At 44.1% G+C, this 17,025-nt stretch overlaps 2 protein-coding genes across 5 annotated transcripts in view; one reads left to right on the top strand and one right to left on the bottom strand.

Annotated features, from left to right (window-relative positions):
• The window catches only part of UBE2E3 (ubiquitin conjugating enzyme E2 E3), a 91,623-nt gene extending 81,957 nt beyond the window's left edge, over positions 1-9,666 (top strand). For 3 of the 4 annotated variants that reach the window (XM_053409644.1, XM_053409634.1, XM_053409617.1), the window contains 3 exons: positions 1,928-2,060; positions 7,863-8,010; positions 8,907-9,666. In XM_053409644.1, coding sequence (XP_053265619.1) covers positions 1,928-2,060; positions 7,863-8,010; positions 8,907-9,004 — 379 coding nt within the window. In that variant the 3' untranslated portion in view covers positions 9,005-9,666. The remainder of the gene's footprint in view (positions 1-1,927; positions 2,061-7,862; positions 8,011-8,906) is intronic. The other variant, XM_053409625.1, reaches the window with a different exon arrangement.
• The window catches only part of CERKL (ceramide kinase like), a 287,050-nt gene that overhangs the window by 59,731 nt on the left and 210,294 nt on the right, over positions 1-17,025 (bottom strand). The gene's annotated exons all lie outside the window — the stretch shown is intronic.

Genomic DNA, 17,025 nt, shown 5'->3' with positions numbered 1-17,025 from the left:
TGGAAATAAAACATGTGGGCCTCTTCCTCCAGACATCTTTTTCATGACACCTTCATGGTGATTTATGCTCATGATCCTGCCTTCAATACTATTTTTTTGAGGCAGTTGGACTGCTGCATTTCCCTTCAAAACATATCTTGTAACTTGGTGCAGAAATCCCATAATTTTGCTTACCACAAATGTTCTGGGTTCGTTCCGTTTTTTTGTCCTGCTTTCATTGTGCTATAACCCCTTCGATCAGCAACAGAGTGGGTGGCATTGGGGAAGCTCAGTTGGTTAGAGCATGGTCCTGAAAATGCCAAGGTTGCAGGTTCAATCCCCACAAGGGACAGCTGCCTATTCCTACATTGCAAGGGGCTGGACTAGATGATCCTTAGGGTGCCTTCCAATTCTGTGATTCTATGAAATCCGTCACTAATGCATCAGGGCCACAAAACCTCTGTCCTGGAGGGCCAGTCAGATTTCATACCAGCAGAAGAGTTTATTTGGGAAGGAGGGACTGTTGTAAAAAATCTTGAACAGGGAGCTTCGTAAGACCGCCTTGATGCTTCCATATAGAATTTGTGATAAACATTACTTTAGAGATCTTCTTCTAAAAAAAATGGTTACTTGCTGAAGTCTTTCGGAAACTGTTTTTGAATCAGTGTTAAAAAGAAGGGGGAAAAAGAAAGGAAGCAGAACGGACATTGGGCCCTCTTATAGTATAATTGTATGAATGTAGATGTTCTTACAACATTAACCTCAAAGTGTATTTGTTGCTTTTTCAGTAACTTTGCAGCCTCCTTTATAAAAATAGCAGTTCCTCTGTCAAAATAGGCTTTTCAGGGGGGTGGGGGAGTTTAGCTTAACAGTGGTATCGTTGCTGCTACATTATTGTAATGCGCTGAGCACTTAAGCCTTAAAATAAGTATTGGGCAGATCCTTTAATAGCTGTCCATATCTATAAAACTGATCAACTATATAATACAGGCACTTGGGAACTAAAATGGCCTTCGAAACTATATTAGATTGTATAATATCCCCCCCCCCGGTGCTTTCACTGTCAGATAATGTGATAGTCTGAGGAATGGCAGTTCCTGACCACCACTCTTCCAGATCTTCGTTCTGGAGGTCAAGGGAGGCTTTTCAGGAAGCGAGTGAACGAATTCAAGAAGCATTTGTAGTATTTTAGGACCCGAGGGAAACTACTTGGAACTGACTGTATGGCAAAACTGCAAGAACAGTGTGGGATCAAGCCGTTCAGTTGTGTCTGGTTTGCACCTTTTGGCACAGGTTTAGGCAAGTTAACTGAAAAGCCAGTACTGCTGTGTTTCGTGGAGTTTGCTCTCAGGCAGATGGGCATAGGATTGTAGTCTTACTGGACCAGAGCAGAGAGACCTGGGTTGCAATCCCTTCTCAGCTTGGAAGCTTTGCTGGATATATCGTAGGCAAGTGACTCTCTCTCTTAGCCTAACTGGCTTCGTGAGATTGTGCAGATAAGTTGGGATAAGCCCATGCACGCTGCCACGAGCTCCTTGAAGAAAAGGTTGGATATAAATGGTGAGCGGTGGATGAATGGGTTTAAGTAGGCCTAACCCTTCCCTGTTTTGGATTGTAGTCCTTTGTGTTTTAAGGCATTCCCTCTTCTCCCCCTCCCCCCCCAGCTTTCTTTCATGAATGCCCCACGCACCGGAAAGAGCAGCAGACAAAAAGGCTACAGAGCTAAATATCATAAAAGACAAAGATGGGTTTTGTGTTTGAAAACATTGACAGAAGCACAGTTGACGCGCCGTTCCTTCGTTCATAGCACACACATACAAAAGCTCCACACCAATGACAACAGATGTCATTGACGAGGATTTAAGGATGAAATGAGTAATGACTGTCAGTGCCCAGGAACTGTCCAAATCACTTTCTGTTTATCCCTCCCTCTCTTTTATTTCAACAGTGCTGGGCCTAAAGGTGATAACATTTACGAGTGGAGATCTACTATCCTCGGTCCCCCGGGTTCTGTGTACGAAGGTGGTGTCTTCTTTCTGGATATCACGTTTTCATCCGATTATCCATTTAAACCACCAAAGGTAAGGATTTGTGGCTATCTGTATTTTTATATGTAGCTTCTCCATCCTTGAATGTATCTCCATTCTTCACATTTGTACCAGTGCTCATGAGACGCTTGCACATTTGACTATCAGGGAAAGAGAAGCCCAGGATCTCAAATAAACCGGTGACCGTGCCAAGCTGTACAATATGCAGCCCAAGAATCCACATTTAACTTGCACTCAGTGTGTTGCAGAACTTACAACTCAGGGTTGGCAATTTCCTGAGGTGGGAGGAAATGAATTCTGTCAGCGTGCCAGTAGCTATTAATCTGCCCCCATCCCCCTTAGATAGTTTAGGGAATGTTTATGGTTGTGATTCCATTCCCTCTCACACATGCAGGAAAACATTCCTAAATGACTAATAATATCCTCTTAGTTCCCCCTTTCCTACCAGCCTTTTATCAGGTCAGTGTACTGCCTAGTGTGCTAGACTTCCTGGGAAACCAGTGTTTCCCAAACTTGGGTCTCTGGCTGTTTTGGACTACAATTCCCATCATCCCTGACCACTGGTCTTGCCAGCTAGGGATGATGGGAGCTGTCGTCCAGAAACAGCCGGAGACCCAAGTTTGGGAAACACCAGTCTAAACCTCTGTGTTTCGGCTGCCTCAAACTGAAACAGAAAATTAACCATTGCAAAGAAACAGTTGCTTTATTAGAGCGATGTGAGTTAACTACACAAAGCAGGGAAATTCTGAGATGAAATGAAGTGTAACACTCGGCTTGAACTAAGCTAACTTTGTCCTCCTGTCCGGTCTCTGTGGCCATCATACGTAATGGCAAGGTAAGTTTATTAGCATAATAAACCATGCTGTGCACACAGTCCAATTGCATCTACTTCATTCTTTTCCTGACACAGGCAGGTAAGTAAAGCAGGAAGGGGACAGCTTAGTGTTAGGATCATGGTCTGGGATCATGGTTTGCTCCACTCCAAGATATGATCAGTAAGTCAACACCAGGCCATGGCTTAGGGCAGGCAAGCAATAGTGGTTTGTTAAGGCGAAAGAAACCGCAATGCTGGGTTCGGCTGTAGCATTAAGTTATATGCTTTCTGGTTTCTTTCCCCACTCTCTCCAGGGGAGGAGCGATCAGGCTTCATGTGCAAGTATGGTTTATGTGCAAGAGCCTCAGCCTCATGTGAGAATGGAGTCAAACTCTTGGTTTAGCAAGCTAAAGTGCAGCTTCAGCAACTGAAGTTAGTACAGTGACCATACCTCTCAACTGAACTGATTCAGTCGGGACATCCTGTTTTGGGGGGCCATGCTCTTGAGAGGACAGTGCCCAAAAACAGATGTTTTGCCACAGCCCCAAAAGATGCGGGGTGCGATCTTCCGCCTGTGACGCACATCCTGGTTTTCTGCAGTGACCCGCTGGAGGGTATTCAGTGACTTGTGTCAATCATTATCGTTTTCTGCATAAGCAACATTGTAAGACCATTTGACCCAATTACAGAGATTTTGATAAGTGCCCATAAATATATAAGGAGGGTGGTGAAAGCCAGTTCTTACCTTTAGGCAGTTTAACTTGAAACTGAAACAAAAATTTTTTTTCCTTCCAGTAGCACCTTAAAGACCAACTAAGTTAGTTCTTGGTATGAGCTTTCGTGTGCATGCACGCTTCTTCAGATACTTTCAGATGAAACTGAAAGTAACTCTGACATTCTGCAATCTTGACCGCAATTTGTTGGCACTTAGCTGGCATTCATGTGACCTGAACAGAAAAGTGCCAGTGTGAATAGACTCGAAAGTACCCACGAATTAGGAAAACCCAAACGAAGCAATTAGCAAACTGACAGGTTGAGGACAATATGATATTTCCTGAAATATTGTATAGTCCCTTATGTCCCACTGATTCCAGTAGTATTTAAGAGATTATGAGATGTACGCTGAATTGTAAAGTTGTTCATTAATCTCAAATAATGTGCTTTTGATTACGGAGAACTGCTTGACTTCCACCCATATTTCTGGTAACTGTTGACAAAATCTGTCATAATTGTTTCGCTTCTGCAATAAGGTGGGTTAAATCACTTGGAAGAGCAAGGTCTAACGAATGGGACCTTCTATTTCAAGAACTACATCTTGATATTAATTATCTAAAAACATTTTTTTTTGAAAAGGAACACTGGTCTTAATGCTGTTCTACCAAATGAAAATTAGGGCCAAACTACATATAATAAATGGGACGCGGGTGGCGCTGTGGGTTAAACCACAGAGCCTAGCACTTGCTGATCAGAAGGTCAGCGGTTCGAATCCCCACGACGGGGTGAGCTCCCGTTGCTCGGTCCCTGCTCCTGCCAACCCAGCAGTTCGGAAGCACAAAAGTGCAAGTAGATAAATAGGTACCGCTCTGGCGGGAATGTAAACGACGTTTCCGTGCGCTGCTCTGGTTCTCCAGAAGCGGCTTAGTCATGCTGGCCACATGACACGGAAGCTGTACGCCGGCTCCCTTGGTCAATAAAGCGAGATGAGCGCCACAACCCCAGAGTCGGTCACGACTGGACCTAATGGTCGGGGTCCTTTTACCTTTACCTTTACATATAATAATGCTTGAATAGCTCTACACTTAAGTATAGCATACTTTTTGAGAAATGGCTATTTCTTGTTCCAAGTTGGAAATCCAGCTTAGGTGCAAGGAGAGGGGGCAGGGAACCCAATATGTATCATGCCCCCCCCCCCGAAATTACTTGTCCCCTCCTCCAATCCTGTGCATAAGGGCAGAGCTACAAAACTAAAGTTGTGTGTATTTGAGTCTTTGGTGTTGGAATCAATTATCATTTGCAAAACAATGTTTATGCTAGTGATTTGTTTGTCTAACCCTGTTTCTTTAGGGGGGGGCTGGGAATATGGAAAACACGGCACACAAAATTGTCCCGAGTGTAATTTCATGTGCTCGCTCATATCGTATAGATATTTATGCCAGCATAAATGTTTGTTTAAAAAATTGCAGCTGCATAGCAGATGTTTGATGAAGAAGATTCAGAAATCTGCTGTTGTACAAATAAGACAAAATGTTAGGTTTGCGAAGCTGGTTAATCTGTTGAAGACATGCCGCAAAAATCAAGGGACCTAGATCCCAACTCCTCACCTCTGCTCCCCCTGCCGTTTCGTGCCTCGTCTAACAAGTTGGATATTCTGGCTGAGATCCAAAGAGCTATTTTTGACATACCCAAGAGACTGGGTATCCCCAGTGGGCTTTTGGATTTAAAAACCAAGCAAAAAACCCTCCACATACAAGCTTGCTTTTGAAAGTTCCCAGATAGTTTGCCATGCAGCATGGAGTGCTACTGGGGGTTTTTTGGAGGGGGGGGGACGGGATCCCAAACCCAAAGGCCCCTTTTGATGTGATTCTGCCATCATTTCTTGCTTGTGAACTTCCCAAAAAAATGAGGAAACAGGATGGTAAATTAGAGAGGTCTTTGGTCTGATCCTGCAGAGGGTAGCCTGTGTGTGGAACTAATTGTGCATTTATCCGGATCGTGTACAGTCGATCTTTTCTCTGTCCACCTGTCCCCACGTGGCCTAGCAAAGGGAGGAAATGAAATCTGTCCTCACAGTTCTGCAGAAGCCAAAGAGCCTGGTCTTGAATTTGGAACAGAACAAAGTTGCTCAGAGTTATGCATTTTTATTTATTTTTTACAAAGCACCGCCCTCTGCAAAAAGAAAAAGGAAAAAGCATTGAAAGGACTGCTGTCTTGGTTTGTTTGTTTCCTCTAGCGTGCGGTGCCATTAAGCGTTTGGATTACCCTTTGCGCCATAAAGTATTCCTTCTGTAACTAATGCATTTCAACTCTGCGCGGGGTTTGTACAGAATGTTAAAGTCAATTAAAGCAGAATGATGACACAAATTAGAGCGTGGTGTGCCTCACACATAATGATGCCGTCTAATGGGGAAACATAAGTGTTTTTCAAGTCCTTTGAAGGCGAGCAGCTCCCTGTTCCATCCGTGAAAATCTCCCATGGGAATGTTAATGCTGGACATGGGAATGTTAATGTTGGATCATGTGATAGTTTTAGACTATCCAAGTTCAATAGAGAGAGAGAGAGATCTCCTGTTCCAAAGTATTGTGAACAGTATTGTGTTCATTTCATTTCTAGATCACTCTAGGGAAACTTGGAAAATATTTAGTTGTCCTCCAGAGCCCCTATGTTGGCCTCATTCATAGACTATGGTTGGGGGCCGTGTATTCCTTCCTTGCTCCTCTGCTCTCTATCCAAGTTGGTGCCCATCACTGCATACTGTGGTTGTGAATCCCAAAGTTTAACCATGTGCTGCACGAAGCTCAGTCAGTAGAGCATGCGTAGGCAAACTAAGGCCCGGGGGCCAGATCCGGCCCAATTGCCTTCTAAATCTGGCCCGGGAATCAGTGTGTTTTTACATGAGTAGAATGTGTCCTTTTATTTTAAATGCATCTCTGGGTTATTTGTGGGGCATAGGAATCCTTTCATTTTTTCCCTTCAAAATACAGTCCGGCCCCCCACAAGGTCTGAGGGACAGTGGGCCGGCCCCCTGCTTAAAAAGTTTGCTGACCCCTGCGGTAGAGCATGATACTCTTAATCTCAGGGTAGTGGGTTTGAGCCCCATGTTGGACAAAATATTCCTGCATTTCAGGGGGTTGGACTAGATGACTCTCGGGAACCCTTCCAACACTACAGTCCTATGATTCTACCCTTTGTCCGCCCTGAATCTTCCAATGTTCTTGCCCCCTGGCAGGCACACCTAAGCTTAGTTGGCCCTTTCTCTCAGCCCTGACGGTCCTAGCCTTCTGGAGAGCTTGACACTGGACACTGATGTCCAGCTCTGAGGACCTTCTGGTGGTTCCCTCACTGCAAGAGAGCCTTCTCAGTAGTGGTGCCCTCCCATCAGATTTCAAGGAAATAAACAACTGAAAATCTGACTTTTAGAAGACATCCAAAGGCAGCCCTGTATCAGGAATTTTTTTAAGTCTGACGTTTTACAATTTCTTTATATATGCTGTAAGCTGCCCAGAGTGGCTGGGGAAACCCAGCTAGATGGGTGGGATACAAATAATAAAATATTATTATTATTACAGTGGTAACCTTGGAAGTTGAACGTTCTGGCTTCTGGGATAGCTGCGCAGCCTGCATTCACTCCATAAGACGCACACACATTTCCCCTTACTTTTTAGAAGGGAAAAAGTGAGTCTTATAGAGCAAAAAATACGGTACTTAAATTTCCCCTAACAAATTAAATGGACTGGCTTAGTTGCACACAGGCTCCTCAACCCATTTCTCCCCAAACCCCAGACTCCTCTGCAGCAATCAAACAGCAAATTTATATAACTTTATATCTCTCTCTGATGTTTTGGCCTTAACATGCACTGAAATGGAACGGAGCTAGTCATCTGAGTGCTAGTTTTGTCTATCTCCCAGGCACAGAAGGACAATACAAAATAAATTTCCCTATGTTGTTGTGGTGGTGGTTTCAAAGTGGGATTTCAAAATGCTGTGTGCATGCCTGCCGGGGAGGGGAGGGTGAACCGCAATAAAGCTTTTAACATTGAGATCTACATGGCAAACATGAGTCAAGACAGCTGCTTGAAAAGTGGCAGTGGCGGGGAACCACTTTTCAGATGAGCCTTACAGAATGAGCAGCAGCAACAAAAAATAAAATGAAATGAAAGGTCTCTATAGAAAAAAATTCTCCCACAGAGGGTGAATAATTCAAGGCTGGTTTCAAAAAGCTGGCAACAAGCTGTGCATGAAGAGCGTGTAATGATTCTCTCCCCCCTCCCGCAATCTCCCCCCCCCCCACTTCTACCTCTAGGTTACGTTTCGCACTAGGATCTATCACTGCAACATCAACAGTCAAGGAGTCATCTGTCTGGATATTCTGAAAGACAACTGGAGCCCTGCTTTAACTATTTCAAAGGTCTTGCTGTCTATTTGTTCTCTCTTGACAGACTGCAATCCTGGTAAGGCAATGGTTTGTTTTGTTTTGTTTATTTTTTTGAAAGGACAGGAATTACTAATTGGGTAGTAAGCAGAGTCAAAACAATTCCTACCCTCAGCTGTAAAAAAAAGGGGGGGGAGATTGTTCAAAGTACATTGACTGTGTAAACAATTACATAAATGTGGGATCAGACCGGGATGAGATAAATTCAGGTTGAAAGGGTGGGTTGTTTTCCTTTTACACAGGGTGGCCTGGAAACGGATCCTCTTTGTTCAGGTTGTGTTTAAACCTCTGAATACCTGGACTTTGAAGTAGAATTGGCCACGGATTCAGACTTTGCATTCAGTTTAATGGCAGAATGCACTCTCAGCGCTCCCAGTTTGCTCAAGGTTAAATCACAAAATCTGCGAAGCCGTTGAGATACCTTCCCATGTACAAAGTGCTAGGCTTGTCCAGCTCTAACTTACTTTAAAAAGGTGGAATAAGAAAGACTGCTATAGATGATTGCCTTGGATTGCCAGCCATTTTGGACCAGAGGGCACATTTTGAATGTTGAGAGAGTGCTGGGGGCACCATTCACAAAATCACAGTGTGAAATGTTCAGGGGAAGGGGAGAGTTTTGACAGAGAAAAGGAAGACATTGTTGGAGAACCAAACAAACAAACAAAAAAAATTGCTTCTTGTCCAGAAGTGTCCGCATTCTCTTTCCAGCTGACGTTTAGGTCAAGCACCTTGTCTTTTGAACAATGCATGCTTGAGGAGGTTCTGCCCCGCAGCTTAGCTTGGAAACAAGTGTGGCGAAATGAACTATTGTGATGCTGATGTGTCTCTGATCTTGACGCGCCATCTCCTCCCTCTCCTCCCATTTCTCCCCCTGTCGTTCCCCCCCCCCTTTCCCCACGCACCCAACTCTTGCAGCTGATCCTCTGGTAGGAAGCATAGCTACTCAGTACCTGACCAACAGAGCCGAGCATGACAGGATAGCCAGGCAGTGGACCAAGAGATACGCAACATAAGCCATGAACCGACGGCTTGGTGTGCGGCGCCAAGGTGCACGGAGGCAGCCCCTGCAGTGTGCAACCGATCTTTATAGCCTTTACAATACGGACTTCTGTGTATATGTTATACTGATTCTACTCTCTGCTTTTATCCTTTCAAAGACGGGGATATCGCTTTCCCTCGACCCTTAACCCCTCCCCTCCCCAACCACGAGAAACAGAAAGGAAAAGGTAAACGCTATCCAGAGTAGAACTTTGTAGCTGTAGATTAGTTATGTTTAAAACGCCTACTTGCAAGTCTTGCTTCTTTGGGATATCAAAATGTATTTTGTGATGTAACTAAGGATACCGTTCCTGAAGTCAACCAAATATTATAGTGCATTTTAGCCTAATTCATTATCTGTATGAAGTTATTAAAGGTAGCTGTAGATTACTAGGAAATTACGTCATTTGTATTAAGCCCAGATCTATTTCCGATATGTGGTACATGCTGTTGTGAAAACTGTTTTAAACTTCTACCTTCGTTGGTTTGTAATGAAAGGGTTTCCCCTCCCCTCTTTTCTTTCTTTTTTTCTTTTCCTTTCACCCCCCTTTCCCTCCCATCGCCACCACCTTTTAGCTCAGAAGAGAGCATCCACTGTATCATCTCAAACACAAATAAACATGTTCCCCCCAAGGAATAGTTTCTTTGTTTTCGTATTTGAAGCTAAAAATCTAAAGCATACTGCAGCAGGTTAGAATGTAGGGCTGTTTAGAGACGGACGCCCACAGTGCCCCCACCCACAGGCAGAAAGCCAGTATGAGGAAAAAAGGAAAAACCTGAGCATAAGATCTATTGCTCTTGTCTAGACTTGTAGTTTGCCTCTGACTGGTGCTCCTGAGGGACAAACTTCATGCTGAACCTTCTGCTATTCTAGTTCTCTGCATGTTAAGTCTTAAGGACCAGCAATATCTTAGGCCTGGGAGAATGGATAAATCCCATCATCATCATCCCACAACCACCTGGAGCCATCATAAGTCACTCCCCACCCCCCCAGGATCTTACGTTTATTTATTTTGTATCGTTCTTTTTTTTTTTTACTTGTCAGTAGCCATGAAAGGTAAATGCATCAAAAATCAAAGATGCAAGTATTTGAAAGAAATGAATGGTAAGCAACAAGAGGGGCAAAGTGGGGTGGGGTCAGAATTAGGGCATGTTAAAAGGTGGGATAACCCTTTCCTCTCCTGCCACAGCCCTGATGAAAATCCATGTGTGCGCTCACACACACACACACACCTGTAAACTGCTATCAGCCCTGGGATAGAAGTTCCCCACAGAGCTTTGACGGCGCCATTGCTGGGACCACAGCAAGGGAGGAAAAGGTTAAACCACCTCTCTCCATGGTCCTGCTTGAAATCCTCCCCCTCCTATTGTTCCTGCTTTTCGCCATTTTAATAACATGCATGCAAGTGCAAATCACACGCCTACTGTTTTGGTTTGGCCCTCCATTGTATTTAAAAGACGGACAGACCTGCTGAGGAGCAATTGATGCTTAATATATGGCGATGTCCGTGCAAATGGGTTTGCTGCGGTGGATGGATGCAGACCGCTACCGTGTGCTCACGTAAGCACCTGGTATCGCCTGGGCAAATGTCTAGGGGACTCTTAGCCGCAGTTCTTCCCCGGATCAGAAGTTTGAGAGCAATACGATTCTTCTCTCCCCTTGGCTGAACAAATATACGCAACAAGTTTATCAAGCGGCTACATGCATTCCATATTATGAATGGGTTATATTGGTACATGATCATCTGCAGTCTTCCTTTATTGATAGGGCCAATGGCGGGGAACAAATGTTGGTTGGGGCAGGGCAGTTGTGTGCCTTGCTACTTCATAGCAAATCCTCGAGCAACCCACCTAATAATGTGGTTTCCTCGTGGATTTTTTTTTTTTTTTTTTTTACAGTTTGTTCTCTTCCTCCCCTGCCTCTAATTTACCATAAACGAGCTAGCTTTTGCAAGTCAAAATGGAAAGGTTTTCAAATTGGTGGGCTTAATTCCCTGCCCCCCCCAAAAGGCGCTGTGGATTTTGCTGAGATGATAACTTGTATCAGATTGCAGGCAGTTCTGTGGTTTAGACAGAGGTGTAAAATTGCAGTTTATCTAATCATGTTAAACTGTCTTCCAAAGCAGCTTGGCTGCATGCTGTGTATACCCGCTTTTCTCAAAGTGGAATGAACAGTGAGCTGTTAAATCAGAAACTAGAACATTAATATTAATAATGACAATAGTGGAGGCAAATGCACTTTTATAAGGGAAACATAGGTTCTAATTAACTAGTCGTTCTGAGTACAACCCGAAAGGACGGTCTCCTGCACAAGCCCCAGTGAAATTAATGGAATCTCTCCAAAGTCGTGTTTTTGCACAATTTCCACTCAGGAGATCGCTCAGGAGAATCTCCTGGTAGAAGGTACCCTTTGCAACTAAGGCCTGATTCATACATGACTTTGCAGCTTAATTTTCTACCCCCAATCTGCTCTGTTCCTTCCATGTTAAGTAGTATATGCTGTGGATGTTTAGATCAGCTTGGATTACAAGTATTTCCTGTGTCACGTTCCACCATCTTCGTTAGGGTGACTGGCACTCATAGAATCGTAGAACTGTCGAGCTGGAAGGGACCCTGAGGATCATCTAGTCCAACCCCCTGCAATGCAGGAATATGCAGCTGTCCCATATGGGGTTCGAACCTGCAACCTTGACGTTATCAGTACCATGCACTAACCAACTGAGCTGTCCAGCTGGAAATGATGCATGCAATAAAAATATCTACATTTCACCCAATGCAAGCCATAAACTCATCAGAACAATGTATGAATCGAGTCTTAGACACAGGCATGAAATTCTTGCAACTTGTTCGGTGGCGATTACTTTCTCTTTTTATGTTCTCTGTGGTGGTGACGAAGGGTTGCTTCCAGTTGATATCCCTCTGCGGGTAGAAAGACTCATTGATCCAGCAGGGCCTTCTGTCAGCTGAGCAGATATCAAAGAGCTCTTGGGCAATGGCCAGCCTCCCCTATAGTCCAGCCTCCCAAAATCCACCCTGGAGGCTCGGAGTACCCTCTGGAACATCAAGTGAGAGTGGAAATCCCTGAAGACCAACTCAATCCCGGAAGGCTCCACTAGATCAAAGGGCCCTCTGTCAGCAGAGGGGTTTCAACTGGATGCAGCCCATAGCTTAGAGACAGAAAGACCTTAACTGCTTTCTTATGACTAATTTGCTATCTGTAATCCTCGCCCATCAGATCTGCTGTGCATTTTTGGAAGTTTCGGAGCACCTCCTCCATTTAACAGTTCTGTGCTTTGCATTTATTGGAAATTGCATTTCAGTATTTGCAATTATCTAAGTATTGTCAGAATGCAGAGGCTTCAACATGTTGCAGGTTCATGCCTGTAAAACTTTTGATCTCCGTGTCTGACATCACCAGACCCATGTTCCTTAATTCTGTATACTTACATATTCTGAAACAATTTTACCTCTCAACCGAAGGCCATTTTCACTTGCCGTTTGAGAGGGGTTTGTTAACGGCTCAGGTTCGATTTCAGAACCTGATGCAAGAGTCATTGTAAAATTTGGGTTCTGTCTGGTTTGGCAGAGGCGAACAGACTGTTCTGTACTACGTTTTTCACTATATTCTAGTCCTCACTGAGGTGGCCAGACTGTTTCTGGGATGTGCCACCTCGGAACTGCAGATAGAGAAGAGACTCATGATTTGAACGATACACAAAAGTTCCCTCTACACAGAAAACTAAATGTTGGAGGGCAGGATTTTAGCCTAGCTATATCCCTGGCATGCTAGATTTCTGTGTACATGGAAGTATTCATTCTCCATTATTTCTCCATATTGTAGAGTTAGAATGGACCCCAAGGATCATCTAGTTTCTCAAATTTGGATCTCCAGCTGTTTTTGGACTACAGTTCCCATCATCCCTCACCACTGGTCCTGCTAGCTAGGGGTGGTGGGAGTTGTTGTCCAAAAACAGCTGGGGACTTAAGTTTGGGGAACCCTGATCTAGTCCAACCCTCTACCTATTGTGCAGGAATCTTTTGCCCAACATGGGGCTCGAACCCACGAGCCTGAGATTCAGAGTCTCGTGCTCTACCGAATGAGCTATCCCAGCAGTTCTGGTCATATAAGCCGCAGGCTTCAGTCTGCAGCACTAAAAACCTCAGCGAGATCTAGGCCTACATCTCATTTTGTAAGGGGAGCACATTATATAGGGTGTGATCTGTAGGGTGCTTCTGCTAGGCAACCTTCATCCATTTCAGTGGATCATGGAAGGTCCCACTAAAATGAGTGGAGTTTATACTGCATGCACGCTTTGTAGGTTTGCACTATAACCTAAGAGAACTAAGGCCCTACAACTACCAGGCATCGTAAGAGTGTGGGGAGAGACTCAAAAGATTTTGCTGGTTCCCCTATGCCCGAAAAAAATGCACCCATACTTTGCATGTACAACACTCCCATGGATTTACAATGAGCTGCAAATTGTATATTTCACATATTAAATATGTGACCTACAAAGCTTTCAAATATTTATGTCGCAAAATATAGAGTATAATTAAAAATCTTGTTCTTGTTTTTAATGTACTTTCTTTCATTTTGCACCTCAGATTTCAGAAACCTTCAAAGGGAGATGCTTCCTCACTATTGCCCGTTGTCCTCTTTACCAAACATTTGATTATTGAGTCTGAATTCTCTTTCTGTCATCGGTTTGTCACAACCCTGTTCTTTTTCATGTAGGTTTTTTTTTTTTTGTCTGTAAATTTTATATTTACTGAAGTAAGAGGTTGGGGGTTTTTTGTGTAAACATTTAAACTTAAAAAAAAAAGAATAATTTTGTTTCTGAACTTTTCTCTGCTTACACCAAGTGGTAGAAAGAAATTTGTATTGTTAAATAAATCAATTAGTTGTTAAAGGAGAATGCGTGTCTGCTTTTTGGTGGGGGGTGTGTGTCTCTGACTTCGCTGTGGGAGGAGCCTGCACCCGGTTGTTCTAAAGCAAAGTTCAGACATTAGCTGTTCTGTCATCAGGGTGACAGGAAGTGAGGTAACAGCCATGACTCTCCTTGGCCTGGAAAACACACAGCTTTCTGATAATGGGATAATGCAAGGAGAGTCACAATAGCGCTACTCTGGTGTTCAGCCAAACGTATGAGGACACAAACCGAATGTGACTGTAGATGGTCACAGTGTTCCTGCTCTCTCCTGAATGCACAAAGATCTGAAAGGATATTTTACACACGTTTAGCTGTACATAAATCATACCCCTGGCATGCCCCTGGAGCAGGTTGGGGGTTTGGGATGCAACACATTGGCCAGAAAATAGAAATATATGGAAAAAAATGCAAGGGAAATTATTTAACACACTCTCTCTCTGTGTGTGTATCATATTTCTCCCCAATGAGATTTTATGAAGTAGAAGCTGCTGCTTCTTTTTAATGAAAATTGAAGCTTCCTTGAGGGGGACAGGCCCCACTTCACAGCCCTATGCCTCAAGCTCTAAACCTCAGGATGAGAAATTTTCGCCAAACCCTTTAGCTGCCGAGGAGGAGGATGGCGATTCGGGAGGTCATTTTGTGCAAAATGAATTCTCCTGGCTGCACTTCTGGCTGCTGACTGTTCTACCATTGTACTCTGCTTGCAAGTGTAGCCCAAAACTAAGCTGAGCTCTAAGGCCCGAGAGAAAGACCCAGTCACTCATTTCAGCTTTTTTATGCGATAAAGCCTGGTGTTCCTGCCTGTCACTGTGTTTCATACACCTCTGTGAACCACGTACAGTGGTACCTCGGGTTACAGATGCTTCAGGTTACAGACTCCGCTAACCCAGAAATAGTATCTCGGGTTAAGAACTTTGCTTCAGGATGAGAACAGAAATCGTGCAGTGGCAGCAGGAGGCCCCATTAGCTAAAGTGGTACCTCAGGTTAAGAACAGTTTCAGGTTAAGAATGGACCTCCAGAACGAATTAAGTTCTTAACCCGAGGTACCACTGTACAAAGTATTGTGTCTGCCTGTACACACTCACTTCCTCCTCTCATCATCATCATAACAACAACAACTCATTGCACTCTGTGGTTGGGCATTTTGCTATTTCTGCTTCTCCCCACAATAGTAATTTTGTATGCCACAGACAGCTTGTGCAGAGACTGCCCTCCCTCATTTTAAGGCCTGCTAAAGACAAAGAAATAAATGCTGGCGGATTTACTTTGGCTTGTGCAAAACCTAGACACTGTCTCCCAGGAGCTCTCAGGAATGGCATTACTATGGGGAGCCACGGCCAAGGATCTTGCTTAACAAGGGCCAGGAAGAGAACAAGAGTCACTAGCAGGCAGAGCAAACAGCACTGGGCTAAATGAACCAACCGTCTGGCTTCTTATAAGGGTACCTCATATGTTCAATCACTAAGATAATTTATTGGCTAATTCCTCATCAGCCCTAATTCAAAGCCATAAAAGGGCAAGTTCTCTAGATAGCGCCCAGCAAACCAAAGTGCTTCCAAATTTGTGGTGATTTAAGATCTATTGAAATCAATCGGAGGGCCTTCTCGGCAGTGGCGCCCTCCCCGCAGAATGCCCTCCCATCAGATGTCATGGATATAAAGAACTACACAACTTTTAGAAGATCTCTGAAGGCAATACTTCCCAGCATTGGGAAGTTTTTAAGGTTTGATGTTTTATTATGTTTTTATATGTATTGGAAGTTGCCCAGAGTGGCTGGGGCAGCCCAGCCAGATGGGCGGGGTATAAATATTTTATTAGTAATAATAATAATAATAATCTCACTTGAGTTCACACTTAAATGTTTAATTGAAGACTTGGATTCAAACATGCATTAGCCGGCATGCAACAGTCTTCTGAAATAACAGTACCAACTCAAGATTTCATGTGAGATTACTTGTTTGACGGTACTCCCCTTCTCACATTCAGTGGTGACACAAAATAGCGTCTGCTTAGGGAGTTGTGTCCTCTCTGCAGTGGTGGCACTGCACTCTTTGGAGCTGAGTGGCGGAGAGACAGCAATGGGGCTGGGGGAGCTCTGGTTTCGCAGCCCCATAAACATTAGCATATCTAGGGGGCTGACACCACCATTCTGGAGCTCACTCCAGCACCCCACTGGGAGGACGTCTCCATCTCCGCCTCCCTTATGAGCCACCACTGGTTGAAAACTAACCCACCAGGAAACACTCCAGCAGAAAAGGACCCTCCTGAGGTTAGTGAGAAATCATCATTCTGAAGCACACAAAGTGGACATAAAGAAAATAAGTGAATAAGACATGAACAATTCATTATTTACCAGAGGAACCTCTCAACATTCAATGGAAAGGGAAATTAGGTCAATAAACAATGGTTTGACAGAACAGTTCCGCTGCAGCTTTGGAGCAGGGAAAAATTATCTACTTGCAATAGACCAACATTCTTCTTATATCTGATAGACTTGTTCTGGATTCAAATTAATTAGGCTACAGTCCTAGGCCCACACAGATGTCGACTTAACTGAATTAAATCATTCTGAGTAGAAGCACATAGGGTTGCATTGTCCGGTGTTGGGATTCCAAAGTGTCGGATGCAGACCTTAGGACAGGAGAAAGGCACCTGTTGTCCTCCAGAGAGTGGGTTGGACTACAGCTCCCATCAGTCCCAAACAGCATGGCCAATGGGCATGGATGATGGGAATTGTGTACTTGACAAGTTACCTGGCTTTATAAACTCTAACAAACTGCTACTTCCCTGGGTTGTACCCTGTGTATCTAGAAACAGCTACCTCATTTTTAAGTGGCCCCGTTTAATTTCCAAACAGGAATGCCCAGCTTCAGTATTATAGGGGACAATTGGGGACCCACGTCGAACGCTGCAGTGCACCCCCTCCAGTCCCAACAGGAGTTCAGGGCTCCAACCCACCTGGAAGAGGAAGCTTGTAGCATGATTCAAATTTCCTGAAAGTGGGTGAGGTTTCAGGAGGGAGCAAAGGAAAAGGAAAAGTATTGTTCTCTCTCTCTCTCTCTCT

This window comes from Podarcis raffonei, chromosome 1 (genome assembly GCF_027172205.1).
Source record: "Podarcis raffonei isolate rPodRaf1 chromosome 1, rPodRaf1.pri, whole genome shotgun sequence".
Lineage (NCBI taxonomy): Eukaryota > Metazoa > Chordata > Lepidosauria > Squamata > Lacertidae > Podarcis > Podarcis raffonei.
Note: the sequence above shows the minus strand (reverse complement) of the source record. Positions and strands in the feature narration are given on the sequence as shown.